The sequence below is a fragment of the Chiloscyllium plagiosum genome, chromosome 6 (genome assembly GCF_004010195.1).
Source record: "Chiloscyllium plagiosum isolate BGI_BamShark_2017 chromosome 6, ASM401019v2, whole genome shotgun sequence".
Classification (NCBI taxonomy): domain Eukaryota; kingdom Metazoa; phylum Chordata; class Chondrichthyes; order Orectolobiformes; family Hemiscylliidae; genus Chiloscyllium; species Chiloscyllium plagiosum.
In genome coordinates, this window is record NC_057715.1 from 92,696,517 (window position 1) to 92,718,225 (window position 21,709).

General features: G+C 39.3%; 1 protein-coding gene across 1 annotated transcript in view; it reads left to right on the plus strand.

Annotated features, from left to right (window-relative positions):
• The window catches only part of cog6 (component of oligomeric golgi complex 6), a 96,452-nt gene that overhangs the window by 1,977 nt on the left and 72,766 nt on the right, over window positions 1-21,709 (plus strand). The window contains exons 2-3 of the mRNA XM_043692125.1: window positions 13,585-13,728; window positions 20,275-20,346. Of these exons, the coding sequence (XP_043548060.1) occupies window positions 13,585-13,728; window positions 20,275-20,346 (216 nt within the window). The remainder of the gene's footprint in view (window positions 1-13,584; window positions 13,729-20,274; window positions 20,347-21,709) is intronic.

Genomic DNA, 21,709 nt, shown 5'->3' on the forward strand with positions numbered 1-21,709 from the left:
AGAACTAGAGGGCATAGGTTTAGGGTGAGAGGGGAAAGATATAAAAGAGACCTAAGGGGCAAATTTTTCATGCAGAGGATGGTACGTGTATGGAATGAGCTGCCAGAGGAAGTGGTGGAGGCTGGTACAATTCCAACATTTAGGCATTTGGATGGGTATAAGAATAGGAAGTGTTTGGAGGAATATGGGCGGGTGCTGGCAGGTGGGACTAGACTGGGTTGGGATATCTGATCGGCATGGATGGGTTGGACCGAAGGGTCTGTTTCCATGCTGTATATCTCTATGACTGTATAATGCAAGGAAAATGATTCTGACCAAGAGTACAACAGACTGTCTGTGATTGTGAGACCAAGTACAAATACACTGAGTGTGAGGAAGATCAGCAAGGTAGCTGAGAGCTACATAGAATTCTTGTGAAATGCAACAGTAAGTCCTTTTCTTTCAAATAAAGCAAGTTGTACTTAGGGATACAGGAGCTGCCTGTACTCTCTTCTTGAGGATAGGTGTAGCTCTTCCACAAATGAGGTCATTGAATGCCAGGATTTTAGTGAACAACATTGGTGGGGAGTACTTACCTTTGTATTGAGAGCAGCTGAAGTGTGACCTAATGTCTGGAACAGTAATTATATGGATTGTCTACAATTTGCCTGTAGATATAGTTAACCTATTCCTCAGGAATACTTTGTCTGGAATGGAAGTGTTAGCTTTTCCAATAAGTATGGAAAGGCCAAATGGAATTGAGATAGCAGTAGTGAAAAAGATTCCAGAAATAATTCCTTCCTGTGTAGGGACTCAAACAATGATTAAATAAATTCTATTCTAGGAAGTGACTATTTGCACTGCAGACAAATTTTGGCATTATGAAGTGTTCATTGGAATTTGGATAATCTGAAAGAAATATGCATTAAGTATTCTCTGATTGAGATTCAGCAAGCAGATCCAAAGTTAGGTAAACTAGCACAATGGCTCAAACTAAAACTCAAGCTGTGGGAATTCCAATATGCTACTATATTAAAATTCTGATTCTGATGAAGAAGTGGAGAGCTGTCACAAACCTGAAGATGAAGATTGGAATGTAGTTCATCAGATTGTGATTCCACCCAAATATTGTTAGAAAATATTAAGGACAGAACATGAAATTGCAGAGGTGGAACACATAGGGATATGAAAGACCCAAGCATGCATAAGTTGACTTTTTTTTTAGATTAGATTCTCTACAGTGTGGAAATAGGCCCTTCAGCCCAACCTGACCCTCCAAAGAGTAACCCACCCAGACCCATTCCCCCTAACACTAGGGACAATTTAACATGGCCAATTCACCTAACCTGCACATCATTGGACTGTGGGGGAAACCGGAGCACCCGGAGGAAACCCACACAGACACTGGGAGAATGTGCAAACTCCACACAGACAGTTGCCCGAGGTGGGAATTGAACCCAGGTCTCTGCCACTGTGAGGCAGCAGTGCTAACCACTGAGCCACCGTGCAATCCATTTTTATTGCATTTTGTTTTGTTTTGTTTGTCACCCTGGATTCACTGAATTAATCCACCGGTTTCTGATCTTTTGGGTTAGTTCATGAATATGAGATAAGAGGATCTCCAAAACTAATTAAAATGAAGTCTTCAAAACAGAAGGCTGAATCTTCCATGTTAAATTATGTAAGTATATTTTGCATGCGACTCACAAGAGCATGCAAAGGGGCTCAGTAAAATTGTAAAGATTCACAAAGAATCATGAACAATTAGGCTGACAAGCATGCCAAGACCTGAACATTTCAACCAGGGATGATGCGTTTGTACTACAGCCTTTACAGATCGATCGGCTGAAACCATTGATGAGTAGTCGAATTAAGATAGTCAAAAGGATTCAGAAAGTGAATTATTGGACTGATACCTCAGATTGCTAGAAAAACAATTGTCTGTCTCATCAATATGTTGAATAATATTCATGCTGGGAAGAGGATAAACACGTGTAGGAAACTCAGATAGTAAGGACAATGGAGGATGAAAGGTATAGGGTGATAAGGAGAGGGAGGCCTGGACATTTCCCAGATTGGAACTTCCTACTATTCAGTTAGCTAACACTGAACTGTTCGAGATGTTACATATCATACTTGAATGAAGAACAATGAGAAGCCATAACCAGGCTTCACTCAGAATTTAAGTGAGTCTGTAGGGACAAATCAGGATGTTTAACCATAGCCAAGCATGATGCAGATGTGGAAGAATATTCTCCTGCAAAATAGCATCCTTAACCCTCAAGTCCAGAAAACAGGTTCAGGTGAAAGCAGAAATCCAATGCATGTTGGAAAATCACCTAATCAAATTCAGTCAAAATTGCTGGAGGTCTCCAGTGTATTCATGCTGAAACGTGAAGGTTCAGTTGGATTCTGTGTAAGATATGGAAAGGACAACACAGTAATAAAGGCAGGCTCCAATCCAAATGCTCATTTGGAAGACTATTATTGTCAGTGCCAAATGTTTTGCCAAAATACAATTTTAAAAGAGACATTGGCAGGTTCCTTTAATACCCAAAGCAAAAGATATGTAGGCTGTTGTCACACCAGACAGTATTTTTTAGTGCTGAGTGATTCCATTTGGGCTACAATTTTCCAGAGACCTGTAACTATGAGGATACTATGGCTTTAAGAGGTGTACTTTGTCCTTGTTTTTGTTCTTATGAAGAAAGGTTGAGATAAAGGGTCTGAGCAGTCTGCTCAAGGCCAATAAAGCTTGTGAGGCCTTGGGGCCTTTCTTAAAAGTTGGAACAATAGAAGCAGCCTGGATGGGTGGGGTCAAGCTCCTAAAACACCAGGATTTTTAGTTTTAGCTTTGTGCAGTTACTAAGGTGTTGAAGCTGGCTGTGGAAGTTTATATTGCTCTCTCCATTACAGCTAAAAGCTATTGTTCTCTTCCTGCTGGAATTGCAGGTGAGACACTATGCTTTACTGAATTTGCCTTTGTCAAGTATGTGTTTATGAGATGTTACTATCTTGGAACAGTTAATTAATAGTTAATATATTTATTATTTTAAGTATTTCGGTAGGATTACAGTTAAACCAATTCTTTGACTTCTATTTTTGTCTGTATTTTAACTGTAGTGTAAAAACTGTTCTGCCTGACTTCACGTAGTTTGATCAATGAAATTGCATCTGGAACACAACGCCTTACACTTGCTTGTAAAAAAAGGTTAGGTCTAGATTACCTTCTTAATATATTTTGAGGGACTTTGGTCTGATCCGTAACAGTAGTAGCCTGTATACCTAACTGTGTGATATACTGCGATGTGCTGTCTGACAGTGAAACTTGGAAGGACCACTTAGAATAACTAGAGGCTCTGTTTACACAATTGCTGTTAGATCAGAAGAGATTAGAGCAGAAGTAGGCCATTCAGCCCATGAGTCTGCTCTGCCAATCAATGAGATTATGGCTAATTTGGTAATCCTCAACATCACTTTCCTGTCTTATTCCCATAATCTTTGAATCCCTTATTGATTACAAATCTGTCTATCTCAGCCTTGAGTGTACTTACAACATCGCCTCTACAGCATTCCGTGGCAAAGAATTCCACAATGTGAAAAAAATTATTTCATCATCTTTGTCTTAAATATCTGACCCCTTACTTCAATATCCCCTTTGGTCTTGGACTCTCTGACAAGTGGAAAGAACCACTCTGCTTCAATCCTTTCAAATCCTTCTAAGAACCTTATATTTTTCAATAAGACCACCTCTCATTCTTCTTAACTGCAATGAGTCAAAACCCAACTTACCCAAGCTCTTTATTAGAAAATCGTAAGAAAGCTGGCTGTTTTGCTGATAAACCTTGCCAAAGGTGATTTTGCAATAATGGGTGTAGTCTGCCTGCAGCACATAGTAAGGCAACGACAAGTGCTGCTATAAAATATCAAAAGTGCAAGTATTAGTTGAACAGTGGAACTGGAGCGTGGGAGAGAGACGTGCATTCCTCCACTGTCAATCGTAACACTTGGTGTTAATTTTTCTATTGTGCTTCGTCTTGGGGTCTCAGGAATTATTTTTTCCTATTCCGAAGGTAGTAGTAGATGACATTGCTGTTGTATCTGTAGAAAGTTTGTAAAGTTTAATGGTGATTTCCCCTGGGATACGGGTGGTGAAGGTTGGTCAGCTATAATTGCAATTACCTTGTGGAAATATGGTAATGTGGCATTCATGGAAATGGGGCTTAGAAATGGTGAGGTCGAGTAGCTTAACAAATGGGGCTACAGTGTTCAGAAAAGATAGGGAAGGGAAAATGGAGGTGGGATAGCATTACTGATTAGAGACTGTAGTGCTAGAAACAGAGGATGACCTTGGTTGGTCGGAATCCATTTGGTTAGAGTTGAGAAGCAACAAAGATTTAGTCTCATTACTGGGGATGAATTCTGTAGGCTTCTGGGTAGTGCAAGACAGAGTGATGAACAAGGCTGTGGAGGAATGATAATGATGTGTAAGAACTATAAAATAATGTTGTCTAAAGGGAAATGCTGTTAAAACTTTTTATGTTGGGCTTGTCTGAAGACACAAGATTTTGAAAGGGAATAACAATTTATGTTGCACAAAACAAAATTGCTGATGGCTTCAGCAAATCGACTCTGGATGAGCATGTAGAATGCACAAAGAATTACTGAGGATTTAATTAAAAAAAGGCATGTAATGCATGGACATGTTCCATTTGTCCTACAGAGGACAGGTCCTTGCGGATGAATATGTAGCTTCTAACAAGCGTAAGTGTGTCACCTTGCTAGTACAAACTATAATTGTAACTTTATTATAGTGTAGTTCTTAGCATACTTGGGATTGCTCAGCATGTGTTGCTCATTTGCAGAATTACATCTGATATTACATGTTATGCTCTGAGCTTTGCAAACACAGGCTGATTAAGTACAGTCAGTACTCTGCCTATTTTGAAACCAGTGGGTCAGTTGTTTGGAGCAACCTACCGACTTCTTTTTTTTTCTTTTTGTCAACTTCATTGAAGATAATTTGTACAATAGTTCAGTTTAGCCTTCTGATTATTCTTCATCTTCCTCCTCTTTCATCCTGCTTGATGTGAAAGTAGAAAGTACTAAAGTACACAAACCATTTGAAAGAGGCTGTATGTACTGAGAATAATTATGGCATCTGGGCTTCATAAGAGGTACTGAGTATGAAAGCAGGGAGATTATCCTGAACCTTTATAAACCTCTGACTAGGCTTCAGCTTTATCCTGTTCTGGTCACCACATTTTAAGAAGGATACGGAGTGCTTGAGAGAGTGCAAAAGAGATTTGCTGGTATGGTTGGTATTGATGAGAAATCTTGGCTACAGAGTTGGGATGGAGCAAAGGCAATTGAGTCAGACAAGATAGTATTTTTAGACAAGGTGAACAGAGAAAAGCTGTTCTTCTTCTTTGATTATATGAGGACTCGAGGATATGTAAATTTTCAGATAAGATTTCAGTGGAGGATGAGTTACACAGTGAGTGATCATGACATGGAATATGCTGCTTATGAGGATCGTGGAAACCGAGATTACAAATAATTTCAAAATAAAATTAGATGGACACTTGAAAGAAGTAAACTTGTAGGGTTTTGAAGGCAGAGCTGGAGAGTGGGACTGACCAAATGTTGTCCATAGCTCGCGTAGCCACGATATTCTGAACGGCTTTCTCCTATTCCATAATGATGCTATGAAAGCATCTCTGTATAATGCAGTGACTATAGAAGTTACCCAGTGTTTAAATGGGTTTGCAATGTCACACACTCTGACATAACTATCACTCCTAACACTTCTGTACTGACAGTTCTGATATATTGTCAATATACAGTATTAAAAAGATGTTTATAACCTCCTAATAAGTAGCTATTGGAATCTATATTTGATGGCTGAGTGACTGAGTACTTTAAGAAATTTGAACAGATTTATGAGAGCCAGCATGGATTTGTCAATGATAGGTCATGTTTATTAAACCCAGTAGGTTCCGGAGAGAAGTTAGGCAAAGCATTTTTGTGCATTGTCTGCTAGAAGTGTGGAAATCTACCATAGGTAAAGCAATCAGTGCTAGCTCAATAGAAATAAAAACCTGTGGTCAGTAGATTTATGCTATCCAAGGCTATTGAGGGAAATTGATCTCATCTGGAGGGGATAGAGTTTGGATACAGATCTAATGAATGGTGAAGTAGGCTTGAGGGGCTGAATGATCCTGAGAATTTAGTGCACAGATAGAAAAAGTTGAAGAAAATTTTACATACCTGTACATAGTGACAGTATTTATTACTACTACTTTGTAGATAGCACGGAAGCAGACCCTTTGATTCAACCGGGCCATGCCAACCACAATCCCAAACTAAATAGTCCCACCTCCCTGCACTTGGCCCATATCCCTCCCAATATTTCATATTCATGCACTTATCTAGATGTCTTTTAAACTTTGTAACCGTACCTGCATCCACCACTTCCTCTGGAAGTTCATTCCACACACGAACCAATCTTTGTGTTTAAAAAAAATGTTGCCCCTCATGTCTGTCTTAAAACTTCCTCCTCTCACCTTAAGAATATGCCCCCTAGTCTTGAAATCCCCCACCCTGGGGAAAAGCTGCCTGCCATTTTGTTTATGTCTACCTGTCAATATTTTATAAATCTGTATAAGGTCACCTCTAAACCTCCTAAGCTCCAGTGAGAAACGCCCCAGTCTATCCAACCTGTCCTTATAACTCAAACCTTCAATTCCAGGCAACATCTTGGTAAATTGGGGCGACCAGAATTGGACACAGTACTTCAGAAGAGGCCTCAACATAATGTCCCAACTCGACTCAAAGGTCTGAACAATAAAGACAAACCTGCAAAATGACTTCTTAACCACCCTATCTATATGTGATGCAAACTTCAACGAATTATGTACCTAAACCCCTGGGTCTCTCTGGTCTTCTTGCCCTTACTTTTAATTGTATAAGCCTTATCTTTGTTTGTTTTACCAAAATACAACCCCCTGCACTTATCCAGTTTAAATTCCACCTGCCACTCTTCAACCAATTGACCCAATTGATCAATGTCACTGTAATCTTAGCTTGATTTATTACAACACAGCTTTGTAATTGTGTGACTGCTGATTTTCTTTGGAACTGAAGATGATCAAGCCTATGGATTTTTTCCAATCTGTTGAAAGATGTTATTGCACACCTCTGGAGGCAGTGGGACTAGAATCCAGGCCTCCTGGCTCAGCGATAGGGGCGCTATCACTTTGTCACAAGAGCCCAGTGAATGATATTATAAAGACGCTTCCTTCCAAAGAGCAGGTTTTGCTTCTCTCGCATAAATAAAGAAACAAATTTGGCAAGTGAGAGCCACTGAAGAATTTTTAAAGAAATGTATTCATTCACGGGATGTGGATGTTGTTGGCCAGGCCGGTATTTATTGCTCATCCCTAATTGCCGGTTGAAATCTTACCACATTGCTGTGGGTCTGCAGTAACAGATTTCCTTTCCTAAAAGGCATTAATAAACCACATGGGTTTTTCCAACAATTGGCAGCAGTTTCATGGTCATCATTAAATTCTTAATCCCAAACTTTTTTTTTATTGAATTTAAATTCTACCATCTGCCATGGTGGGATTTGAACCTGTGTCCCCAGAACACTGCCTGGGTCTCTGGATTAATAGTCTTGTGATAATACGATTATTGTACGTCTTATTAAAGTACAATAATTTTTAATTTAGAAATTAAGGGATTGCTGATGCCTGTTTTGGAATGAAGTGACAGAAGATAGTGACCCTCACTTTCTTCTGTTCTAATTTTAAGGTCATTGAGAATATGTCACATTAAGTGATCACACATTTTTAGAGTGTTATGGGCAATTGGAAAGGCTGGGCCTAAAAAGGAAAACAGGAGAGTGCACTAAAGCTTGTGGATATTTGTTCATTGCTGAGCATTGGGAGAGATAAGAATTATATTTGGTTTGTTTTGAAAAGTACACTAGAAATAGTATTGACTCTGGATGGACCAGATTACAGACAAAGTATTTTCTTGCTTACTGTGTGAAGTACTATGAGGAATGGAAAAACGATCTGCCACTTTTGAAAGCATTTTTAACACCTACCTATGCAAATAATTTAGGCAAATATTTTTATATATCCATTGTTCACAGCACAAACCTGTTAGCTCCTCAAATTTAACCTTTCTTGTGATTGTTCAAGTGCCACTTAATGCTGGAGAAAGTCTGTAATGAAATCAAAATTGATGCATTTGAACACTTAAAGTGGAGAGTTTTATCACCACCTAAAACATATTACATGGCATATGTTCATAATTTTAAATAAATATGTTGTGTTTAAGGGAAAACTGAAGGGACTATTTTGATATTAAAAATGTATTGCTATCCTAGATAATACGTTTATTCCTGTTCAAAATATATGAAGATTTTGATGGTAACAAAAATGCTTTCGTTCTTTTTACTGATGGGAAAATAAAGTAGATCTTTCAGCCGTTTGATTGATTGGGAAACAGGATGACATTGAGAAACAGCCTGTAGCTGAAAGTGAGGGGTTACTTGGTGTGCAGGATAGAGAACCAGATGGAAAGGGGTAGTAGAAAGAACAAGGTATGTGGAAAGCAATAATCTTGAGAGAGAAGCCAGATGGAAGGGACCACCATGAGAGCAATGTGTGTTATATTCTCAGACATCCTGTTGTCTCAAAGTAATCCAATCTGTTACACTTTTCAAATGTTAGTAGCCCGTAAGATTATGACACAAGTGAAATTTGCAGCAGTGCAACATTGAGCATGTTCTGGCTAATATTGCAAGCCCACTATTCTGAAACATGTTAACTTAATTTTTATGTTTTTGAAATTGGTTAATTGTAAATGGTTTGAGCTTCTGATATTTTCAAACTAGTGTTTGTGCTTAGTTACTGGCCCATAATTCCAATTTAAACCATTGCTTCTCAAAATTCCATGCATAAGGCATTAGTAAAACTCTGAGAGTCCTCTTCTGACTGAGTAAATAACAGTATGGTTCTGCATGATATCCGTACAGATAAGGAAGATCCAAACTGGCTGAGTGAGTGATTCCAGCTAAGCAGCATTTGGATCACTGCTATTAGTTTTGACCCTACTAAAATTAAACCAGGATTTTTAAAAATTCTGATCGTACTGTGTCAGACAGTGTCAAATTTATCTGTAATGTTTGCCGTGGAAAATGTCCATATTACAGAGGAGGTAATGCTGGACATCTTAAAATGCATAAAGGATGATAAATCCCAGTACTTGATCAGGTGTACCCTAGAACTCTTTGTGAAGCTTGGGAAGTGATTGCTGAGACCCATGCTGAGATATTTGTATCATCGGTAGCCACAGGTGAGGTGCCGGAAGGCTGGAGGTTGGCTAATGTGGTGCCACTATATAAGAAAGGTAGTAAGAAAAAGCCAGAGAACTATCGACCAGTGAGCCTGACATCGGTGGTGGGCAAGTTGTTGGAGGGAATACTGAGGGACAGGATTTACATGTATTTGGAAAAGCAAGGGCTGATTAGGGATAGTCAACATGGCTTTGTGCATATGAAATATTGTTTCACAAACTTGAGTTTTTTGAAGAAGTAACAAAGAGGATTGATGAGGGAAAATAGGTGGACATGATCTACATGGACTTCAATAAGGTGATCAACAAGGTTCCTCATGATAGACTGGTTAGCAAGGTCAGATCACATGGACTACAGGGAGAAATAGCTATTTTGAAACAGAATTTATTCAAAGGTGGAAAACAGAGGGTGGTGGTGGAGGGTTGCTTTTCAGACTGGAGGCCTGTGACTAGCGGAGTGCCACAAGGATCAGTGCTAGGTGCACTGCTTTTTGTCACTTATATAAATGATTTGAATGTGAACATAGGAGATATGGTTAGTAAGTTTGCAGATGATACCAAAATTGGAGGTGTAGTGGACAGTGAAGCAGGTTACCTCAGAGTGTAAGGGGATCTTGGTCAGATGGGTCAAAGGGCCGAAGAGTGGCCAATGGAGTTTAATTTAGATAAATGTGAGGTGCTGCATTTTGGAAAGGCAAATCAGAGCAGGACCTATACACTTAATGGTAAGGTCTGGGAGTGTTGCTGAACAAAGAAACCTTAGAGTCCAGGTTTATAGCTCCTTGAAAGTAGAATTGCAGGTAGGTAGGATAGTGAAGAAGGCGTTTGATATGCTTTCTTTATTGATCAGTGCACTGAGTATAGGAGATGGGAGATTACAATAGTGCTGGAAAAGTGCAGCAGGTCAAGCAGCATTCGAGGAGCAGGAAGATCAATGTTTCGGGCAAAAGCCCTTCATCAGGCCCATTCCTGATGAAGAGCATTTGCCTGAAAAGTCGATTTTGCTGCTCCTCGGATGCTGCCTGATCTGCTGTGCTTTTCTAGCACTCCTCGAATCTTGTTTCTAATCTCCAGCATCTGCAGTGCCCACTTTCGCCTGTTGGAGTTGGGAGGTCATGTTATGGGTATACAGGACATTGATTAGGCGCTTTTGGAATGATGACTGCAATTCTGGTCTCCCTGCTACAGGAAGGATGTTATGAAACTTGAAAGTATACAGAAAAGATGTTGCGAGGGTTGGAGAATTTGAACTGGAGGGAGAAGCTGAATAGGCTGTGGGACTATTTTCCCTAGAGCATCAGAGGCTGAGAGGTTGCCTTATAGAAGTTTATAAAATCATGAGGTGCATGGATAGGGTAAATAGACAAGGATTTTCCCTGGGGTGGAGCAGTCTTAGACGAGAGGGTTTAGGTTTAAGGTGGGAGGAGCAAGACTTAAAAGGGACCTAAGGGGCTAATTTTACAAGTAAAGGGTGGTGCAGATATGGAATGAGCTGCCAGAGGAAATGGTGGAGGCTGATATAATTACAATATTTAAAAGGCATCTGGAAGGGTATGTGAATAGAAAAGATTTAGAGGAATATGGGCCAAATGCTGGCAAATGGGACTAGATTTATTTAGGTTATCTGGTTAGCATGGATGAGTTGGACCAAAGGGTCTGTTTCCGTGCTGTACATCTCTATGATTAAGGGCCATTGCTACCCAGAAGAATAAGTTCTTAAGAAACACGTCGGAGGTACTGTGTCACATGTCAGACTGCATTGCATGGCGCGTTGCTGTCGTGGCAATGAATAATGAAGGAAAACCAGAAGAAAAAAACTTGTGCCAGCAGTAGATTCTTCATAATTCTGTGGTAATGGTTCTGAGTGTTTTTGATTTTTATTGACAATTATACAAAGATATTAAGAGGCAGGTTTGTCATTCATAGAAAAGAGAATCTCTGCTCCTCTACTGGACAAAAACATTGAATCCTCTAAGTCAGTTCAGTCCTTTTGATTTTGTGTCACTGCATCACATTTTAAACACTTTTTTTAAACATATTCTGAAAAGATACTAAAGCAGATGGAGGAGCTGACTTTTTGAAGCTGTGTTGTGGCAATGCGCATTTACTTGTTCTTGGTACCTGTTAAACTTATCTGTTGATCTTGTTGCATGGTGGAGTTGCAGAATCGAGCAGTTTTTGTGAGCCGGTTGATTTCAATAATCACTGTGTTCTTCTGGGTAGTAACACTTTGCAATCCTAAAGGCAGGCATTCTCCCATTCTAAACGTTTCAATATTATATTTCCAACCCATCTCAGTCCTTTTCATTCACTGTGGACTGTCCTTTCCTCATGAATAGAGAGTATTTTAACAGATTTGACACAATTACTATTTATGTTGTCTCCTTTGCCACCAGTATATACTGCTCCTGTTGCATGGTTCCAAGGACAATGCCAATCCTTTGATACCTCATCACATAATGGTGATTCTTCTCAGGTAATTCTATACAGGAAGTGTTGACAGTTTGATCTGGGAGGACATTCAAGCCAAAGTTAATCCTGTTCTCAAGTTCACTTTCCTGGATCATGAATCGTGATTTTCCTTTACCCCCCCTAGCAAGGTATGCTGTAGTTATCTTAAGCTTCAGTGAAACCTGTACATTGCAGATACGTTAAGAACTGGCAGCAGCTGTCATTGATTTGCAGGTGTCTTTAATTTCAAAATGGTCATTGTATATGCTGTAAACATCATCAATAAAGTGGGGAATTTTATTGTTAACTTCTATAAACAATAAATAATACAGAAATGTTGTATTCAACCCTGGAGACAGAGCAGTGTTGCTGTTGCTATGCATGCTCGGCAAAAAATCCACCCCACTTCACAAAACTCCTTTCTTTTATAAAACGTGCTGCTGCTTTGCTCTGATGGCGCACACTGACCTCATGATAATTTGAAGGTAGAAAGAAAACCATGGGGAACATGTTGATCTCCATTTACTGCATGTTTAAGATACAGCAACTTTGCGACAGGTTATGTCCTATGCATTAAAGATTGTCTGTCTGTAATTTGCAAGTGTCTACTGTTTCAGAATGCTTGTGCATTTTGTCATTCAAGTTATTTGGGTCTCTCGATGTGTTTCACTTTTGGAGCTGTACGTTTGTATAGATTTCATTAAAATGGATGAAAACATGTGAAATGGACTGACAGTAGATTGTTACGTGTTTTTGACAACTCCCCTCTGCCTTTCTGAGACATACCTCACCCAACCAAGTGTGAGGCTTTGATAGTAAGTGTCAACAGGTCATTCATATTGGGGCTTGCATACCTGAACCTGATCTTGTTCAAAAGTACTTGTTAACCAGGGTCATTTTGTATGGTGAAGAATTCAGTGTCAACTCAAAACAAAGGCATATGCAGTTTACCTATAATCAGCTGTCTGACCTCAGCTAACAGAAGATTGTCAAAGCCTTACCCAAGAACTGTCTTGACTTGTGTGTCGTCGGTATTTGGTGCATTGAGACCTTAAGTTGTTGAATTGTTTTTGAAGTAGCTAGGCATTTAACTAGATTTATCACTGCTACAGGAAAAGCAACATTCATTAAGCCTGCAATCAATAAAGTTTTGAAATCCTTATTGCCTACTTTTCAATAAAGTACATTAATTCTCTGTGATACTTTAATTTGTGACAGTGATTCATAGATGTTGTAGTTTGATGTAGGAATTTCTAAGTAAATAATGATTTGCCTGTGATTCATGTTTCTCTAAGGATTTCGTTGATCTCACTTCCTATAGGTCTTGCTTTGACAAATTTCTCATAGACAAGCCCCAAATTCTTGGAAATGACCTTCTTATAAAGCCCTTGCATTATACTTGCTCTTTTGCTAAAATCTGTGTTATTGATAGCTTTTTTTAACAACAGGTTTATTTACTTAACATGTAGTATTGATGAGAAACGTACATTTAATTTTAAAAATAGTGAAAATGTACTGCAAAGGAATATAAAATCTTCATGGAATTGTTCTTCCAGAAATTTCACCTTATGAATGGATGCTGCTGTGTTTGTTATTCATTATACTAATAACTTTAAATTGAAGTCCAAAACCATGATAACATAATCACGCTGCTTTGCAGCAGATTTAATATGGCTCCTCATAACAAGGTCAGCAAAGACAAGTGAGTCAGCTCTTCAACCATAATTTATTATTTCTCAACACAGTAAATGTCATAAATTGATATGTGTTTTTCTCAATTCACAGGATATGTTGGAGGCTCTTAAAGCTTTATCTGTATTCTTCACTGAGAATAGTTTACGCACCAGGAGAAATCTGCGAGGAGACATAGAACGGCGTAGCCTGTCCATTAATGAAGAATTTGTACGTGTGTTCAAAGAAGTCAAAGAGGTACATGTCAAATATCTGTTACAATGAAAAGGATTAATTTTTGTGAATTGGTGATAACATTTGGTTTATAAATTAAGTATTTTTTAAAAATCCTAACTAATCTTGCAAAATAACTGATCACAAACCTATTTGCATCTTTGTATTAACAAACATTACATTTGGCTTTGTTCATTAGAGATTCTATTGTTTTCAACAAACTTGCTGAGTGGAATGTGCACTGAAGTAGGCAGAGAGACAGAAAGACAGGGATGGCGTGATCAGATCTGAAATTAGTATTTCTGTAATCTTGGTGATCACAATGAAGAACATTAGGAAAGTCAGGGACACGAAAAGGCTGGTTAGCTTTTTACTGCTTCAACGCTCCCATTATAGGATAGTTGTGTGTTGAATAATCCCATTATTTTGATTTAATTACCTAATCTGGCAGATTATACCACACATGGATTATAAGCATACCTTTCACTCGGTTATGTGCTCTATTTGATTGGTATAGTTTGAAGCAATAAGGTGGATTTACTTGCAGAAAGAGGAAAAGAAAACAGCTTGCATTAATGTGATGTCTTTCATCATTCAGTCAACGAAATACTTTTACTGTACTAGGTGTGTTGAGACTGAGAAACGGGGCAAACAATTATAGAATCATAGAAGTTAAAAGTGTAGAGGAGACCATTCAGCCCATCATGTGTGTGCTGGCTGAAAATGAGTTATCCTGCCGAATTCCATTTTCCAGCTCTTGGTCCATAACCCTTTAGGTTACAGAAACTCAGTGAGGGATTCTGCCTCTCTCACGTTCGGACAGTCAGTTCTCAGTTGTATGGGGTGGAGAATGCCAAAGATTTGCCACCCATTGAGTGAAGAAATTTCTCCTCATCTCAGTTGCAAAAGGCCTATATCTTTTCCTGAGATTAGTTCCCCTGGTTCAAGAGTCACAAGGCAGGGAAGACCCCATCTAAATCTCACAAAAAGTCTGAAAAAACATATGATGCGAATAATCTGAACAAACCATCTGGCATTGAGCAAGGCATCAAATTTAGACATAGCACTTGAAAAAGCATACCCAGCCAACTCTGCAAAGACTTCCTCACTAGCATGTAAAAACTTGGCCCATGGTTAATAGCTGTCCTACAAATGAGTCAAACAACAGAATAACATAGTCATTCTGAAAAATTATACCAATCAGCTAATTTCCCAGACTCCTCCATCTCACCCTTGGGTGCGTCCTATCACACAAGCAGAACAAACCTATGCGAGATGGCAGCACAGTTGTGCATAAGTAGGAAAGAGTGCCTTCAGAATCCTAAACATTACCTCAGGATTGCATGAGGTTTCATGACATCAGTACCAACTGCTCTCCCTCAGCTGAGGAAACAGCATTTCTCCATAAAAACTGAAAGAACTGCAGATGCTGTACACCAGAAACAAAAACAGAAATTGTTGTAAAAGCTCAGCAGGTCTGGTAAGCATCTGTGGAGGGAATCAGTTAACATTTTGGGTCGAGTGACCTTTGCTCAGAGCTCAAGCATTTTTCCATGTTGAGCAACTTTTTGACTGAGGCACTGAGTGCCTTAAAGGAACAGACATATTCTGAATGGGGGACTTCACTGTTGATCAAAGTGCTATGATGATACTGGAAAATGGAACAGTCATCGACTGGTGAAGAATCAGGAGTGTTTTATTAACCAATGATCAATAATGGAGACATTACAATTCACTACAAAGATCTGCCTTAACTATACACACTTGTGATCCCTGCAAAGACGGAAAACCTTTGAAAAGATATTTGAATTCCCAGTTCCCAATTTCCCAGCAGCGTGTTCTTCTTTGCTGACCACCCAAATTGCAGTCCTTTGTCTCTTACTTGAGAGTCTGTGAGTACAGTTCTGCCCAGCCTGAGGAAACTGCACAGTAAGCTTTTGAGTTTTAACACTCTTACTGTAACAAACAACTGACGAAACACAACTTCGTAAGTAACACTAAACTGTAGAAAAATTATTCTTTAATCCAACTGAAAACCTCATGCTGTGGTTGGATCTTTCGTCCCATTCTCACCCAAATATGCTTTCACAAGAACCAGTCTGACATTGCTTCCAACTTCTAACTGGTTACTTTCTCCCTGATTTGCTAAGTTGTAATGTTAAATGACCATCAAACTGTATTTTTCTTAGCTTTTGGAGGAGCTCCAGTGTGAATAATAGTAGGAAGGCCAATCTAACAATGCCTTTTCCCAATGGCCATGCCAAGATAGATCTCGCAGATCCCTGGAATTACTTTGGGATGCATCTCTTTGACCAGAGGATCCTTCCCTCCTGCATCTGCCTTGGTACTCGCCATGGAGCAGCATGCTCTTTGATGCTGACCACCATAACTGCAGTCCTTTGACTCTTACAAAACGTCTCTCTCTCCTGCCACCACCACCACCAACCCCCCCCCCCACCTCTTTTCTGTCCAAAAACTGAAAGGCTGTGCTGGTGAATGGTTTGGAATGGAGCTCACCGCTGATCAAAATGGTACGATGATGCTGGAATATGCAGCAGTCATTTATTGGTGAAGACTCTGGAGCACCAGGGATCATTAATGGAGCCAGTGAGTGGCTTACAGGTGGTGATGTTCCCATGTGTCTGCTACCTTTGACCTTCAAGATTGAATTCGTGTGGGTTTAGAGGGCACTGCCTAAGGACCTTTGAACTTCTGCAGTGCATCTTGTGGGTCGTACATACTGCTGTTGCGGAACATCAGTGGTACAGGGAATGGATGCTTGTGAATGTGCTGCCAATGAATCGAGCTGCTTTCTCCTGGATGGTGCCAAGCTTTTTGAGTTGCTGGAGCTGCCCCCATCCAGGCAAGTGGGGAGTATTCCAACATAGTCCTGACTTGTTTTGTAGATGGTGGACAGGCTATGAGAGTCATTCCTGATGAAGGGCTTGTGCCCAAAATGTCAACTCTCCTGCTGTTTGGATGCTCCCTGACCTGCTGTGCTTTTCCAGTGCCACACTTTTTGACTCTGATCTCCCACATCTGCAGTCCTCACTTTCTCCTTTGGGGTCAGAAGGTGAGTTACTTTCCCAAGTCGCCTTTGACCTCCTCTGTAGCCATTGTATTTTTGTGCAGTTGAGTTTTTGGTTAGTGGTAACACCAAGGATGTTGTTAGTGGGGATTCAGTGATGGTAACACCATTAAATGTCAAGGGATGGTGATTAGGTTGTCTCTTATTGGAGATGGTCATTGCTTTGCATTTGTATGGTGAGAATTTTACTTGTCACTTGTCAAACCACACCTACATATTGTCCAGATCAACATGAACTGCTCTTTATCTGAGGAGTTGTAAATGATACTGAGCATTGTGCAACCATGAGTGAACTTTCCTGCTTCGGCTTTATGATGGATGGAACGCCATTGATGGAACAGCTGAAGATGGTTGGGCCGGGGACACTACCCTAAGAAATTCCTCAGAACTGTCTTGAAGCTGGGATGACTGACTTCCAACAACCATGAGCATCTTCCTGTTGCCAGGTATAACTCCAACCAGTGGAGAGTTTGTCTCCTGACATGCACTGCTTCCAGTTTTAATAGGGCTTCTTGATGCTACACTCGGTCAAAGGCCGTCACTCTCACTTCACCTTCCTCTGGAATTCAGCTCTTTTGTCCATGTTTGAACCAAGGCTGTAATGAGGTCAGGAACTGAGCGGTCCTGATGGAACCCAGACTGATATTAGTGAAAAGGTTATTGTTGAGCAAATACTGGTTAACTGCACTGTTGATGACACCTTCCATTGCTTTACTGAGGATAAACGAGTAGGGGGCAGTAATTGACCAGTTTGGATTTGTTATGCTTTTTGCATATACCTGGGCAAATTTCTACTTTGCTGGGTGAATGACAGTGTTGCAACTAAATTGGAACAGCTTGGCTAGGGGAATGGCAAGTTCTGGAGCATAAGTCTTCAGTATTATTGCTAGAATGTTTTCAGGGCCCACAGACTTTGCAGTATCTAGTGCTTCCAACTACTTATTGATATCATGGAATGAACTGAAATGCCTGGACTAGTATATGTGATGCTGGGGACTACTGGAGAAGGCCAAGATGGATCATCCATAACTAGTGTTCTGTGTAAAGGTAAGGTGACCAAGGTGCTGTGTCTGAAGGAAGAGTGAAAGGCAATGACGACGCCTCCCTGAAATAAACATTTTGAATGCAGAAAGCTTTCTCAATGTCAGAATATTTTATACCTTGAATCTTTTTCTTTCCTGATTATTAACTTAGACCCATTGAGAATTACATGACAATGCCTTTCTTTTACCAGAAGCATTTGCTTTGTCCAGAGAATTTGCAAGTGAGATTACTGATTGGTCATAACAATATATTTTACTTCTTACTATTATGTATTTTGGATTAACAATGTTTTATCAGTTGAATAGAGACTTTTATAGTATTCATGCATCCTTATTGTGTAAGCGGGCTGATTATCCTTAAAAACCCAAAATGTAGAATTGAATTTTCATTGATGTTCAAAATGTTTCATTTTTAACCAGCACACACACTTACTTTGATGTAATGAAGTTGTTCTCTTCAATTAAGTGTTTTTAAGAGTTATTAATAAAAATATATTAATAGGAAGCTGTAATAATCTCTTGTAAACAATGTTTTTAGATGGTAGAAAAGAAGGTAACAGTATACACCATGTTATTGACATGTTTAGTGATTTCCTGATTTGAAAGAGAGTTTCTAGCTATAAGTATGCAGAACATTTAAATTCTTTCCCAAGATTCCCAGATTGTGTCTTGAAATTCTAAGGCATCTTCGCTGTTGACATGATGTAATAACTTCACTCTATTATAATTGGAAAGTTGTGGATCAAAGCAAATTCCTAGGACTCTGAAGCCTGTGTTAACAGAGATTATATCTAAAGCTAGGACACTCTTTAGTGCTCATAGTTTTGTTGCAATCTTACTCTTAATAATATCTCATCATACACAAAATGTGAAGTCTTGATTTGTTTATCTCATCACGTTTGAATTTAAATATTTTAGACATTTTTTCAAGCAGCTGTGATGAGAGTTGGTGAAAGGTGTACATAACTACTTTTTTCAGTTTTCCAGAGAGTTCTCTGGACCAGTGCATTTGCTTATTTACTATTTTCACCATGTTATTCGTATGGCAGTCGCTGCAGCTGTGGTGGGGAGCTGGAAGGATTTTCTATTATGTGAAAGACTGTCATAATTTACTGGAGCTTAGAACATGTTATCAGCATGAAAGTACAATTGAGAAGTGATTAATTATTTTACAAATTCTACAAAGATATTACTGGTGTTATAAGATCATCTATGCAGACTATTGTTTAACAGTAACAGATAAATATGAACAGAGCATATGCTGTTGGGTTAGTAGAGAAATTTCATTCTCTGTTCACTTCCGCATGCATTATAGTTCAATTTTTGCCTAAACTCCACCCAGCTTTACTTCGGTTTTCAGCATTTTCCTCTTTTTTTCGCATTGCATTATTGCTGTCTTGGTCCTCTAAATCACTTTCTGCTGTTCACCTTTTTCAGTTCTCATCTTGTTGGCCTCCAAATCTCAGTTGAAACTTTATTGCTGGAACAGCACAGCAGGTCAGGCAGCATCCAGGGAACAGGAGATTCGACGTTTCGGGCACAGGCCCTTCTTCAGGAAGGGCCTCCAAATCTCATCCTTACATAAGCTCAACTAATTCAAAGTGTTGTTGTCTCATCATTATCTGCATTAAAACTGCTTATCTGTAACGCATGTGCTTGCCATTGGGTTCAGCACTGCCCCTCTGTCCTTAGAATTTTGCAGCACAGATGCCCATTTAGCCCATTATACTTTTGCTACTCTTTGAAGCAGTCCCACCCCCTTGCACTGGATGTTTTTCGTATCTTTCTATACATTTAATTTTAAAATGCTTGTCCTGAATTGTCTTTCTCCCTATTTAAAAAAAACTTGTTTCACTGTCGAGAAGTTTTTAAAAAAAAGTCTTCTGTTTTTCTTGGATATCTTTTTGCACTCCAGCTCTTCCCACCCCTTTACCTTACTTTTGCTGCAAGAGACTTCAGCTATTTTGATCCATCTTTGGAATGCCTGGCAAAACCCCTCTACCTAGATATTTCTCTTAACATCATCAAAATCCTTCTCAAATCCTCCCTCTTCAATTCTGGTTTGGTTGCTTGTGCTAAATCTGCTCCTGTTCATTGATTTTTACACTTGTGCAATACCTGAGACACTTTGCTACCTTAACAGCATTGTATAAATGCAAATAGTTAATTTCAATTTCATTAAACCAGGCGCCCCGAGCAGGCAGTGATACTAGACCTCTGCTGAATATGCTCTAAGTGTTGAGTTTGCACCTAACTTTCCTTTAACTTTTATAAAAGACAATGTGCTCCATATCCCATCCTCATAAATATAACTTTGTACACCGTTGTGTAATTAAAAAAGTGTAATTTTACTCTGAATAGAAAGCTAAATGCCTTGTGTTTAAGTTTGTCCTTTACAGCAACTTCGTAAATTGACAAGTTGATTTCACTCTGTCATAGGAGCTGGAGGGTGTTCATGAAGATGTACAAGCAATGAGTGCCTGCTGTCAGGATATGACCAGTCGTCTAAAGGTAAGTTGTAATAAATCTACACCTCTCACAGTATATGTATACATATGATTGTTGATGTTCCTTAGTATGCCTGACACTGACGATTGTTAATTTTTTGCTTTTTATATGACATGTGCAGGGGAATTTTGTGGTTTGGGTTTAGGAGTAACAGATGATTTCCATTACCTTATGACACTTACAAGAGTATGATGATAATAAAACTAGAGATTATTCCCTGCTAGTTTACAAACAGTAGTGACATATGTCATTTGTGGATCCTACCTGCTTCAAAAAACATTTAGTTCCTAAACTAATAAGATTTAATGTATTTTCACTGCTCGAAATTTGTTTTGCTTTGGCTTAATGTTCAACAACAACTTGCATTTTTAGAGCTCCATTAACGTAGTAAAACATCATGAGGTATTCCAAAGGTGTATGTCAGACACAAACGGACATGAGCCGTTAAAGATGATCTAGTGTCTTAAAGGAGATGGAGAAATAAACAGATTTAGAGAAGGAATTCCAGAAATTGTGATGTATGCAGCTGAAATTATGATCGCTAATTCGAGGAAGGAATTGAAGGATAGAAAAATTTCCAGAATTGGAAGGGCAGGGAATTCTCTGAGTTACGAAGCAGTAGAATGTGACATAGATATGGAAGTGCAGAGCTATTACGAAATTTGAACGAGGAGGAAAATGTAAATATCATATGAACATATCAATTAAGAGTAGGCTATTCAGACCCTTAAGCCTGCTCCCTCATTCATTAAGGTCATAGCTGGTGTGATTTCTCCACAATTCCATCTTCTCACAATAACTTTTCACCATAGTGCTTATTAAGGTTCTACCTATCTCTGCCTTAAAATATTCAAAGACTCTGGTTTGGCAGCCCTCACAGGATGAGTGTTTCAAAGACTCTTGGCCCTCTGTGAGAAAATAATTTATCCTCATCTCTGTCTTAAATGGCTGACCCATTCAATTTAACACAATGACCTCTGGTTCCAGTATCTTCAACACCAGTGCAGGGCCACAAGGATCGGTGCTGCATCCACTGCTTTTTGTCATTTATATAAATGATTTGGATGTGAACACAGGAGGTATAGTTAGTAAGTTTACAGATGACACCAAAATTGGAGGTGTAGTGGACAGTGAAGAAGATTACCTCCGTGTACAACGGGATCTTAATCAGATGGGCCAGTGGCCTGAGGAGTGGCAGATGGAGTTTATTTTAGATAAATGTGAGGTGCTGCATTTTGGGAAAGCAAATCAGAGCAGGACATCTACACTTAATGGTAAGGTCCGAGGGAGTGTTGCTAAACAAAGAGACCTTGGAATGCAGGTTCATAGTTCCTTGAAAGTAGAGTTGTAGGTAGACAAGATAGTG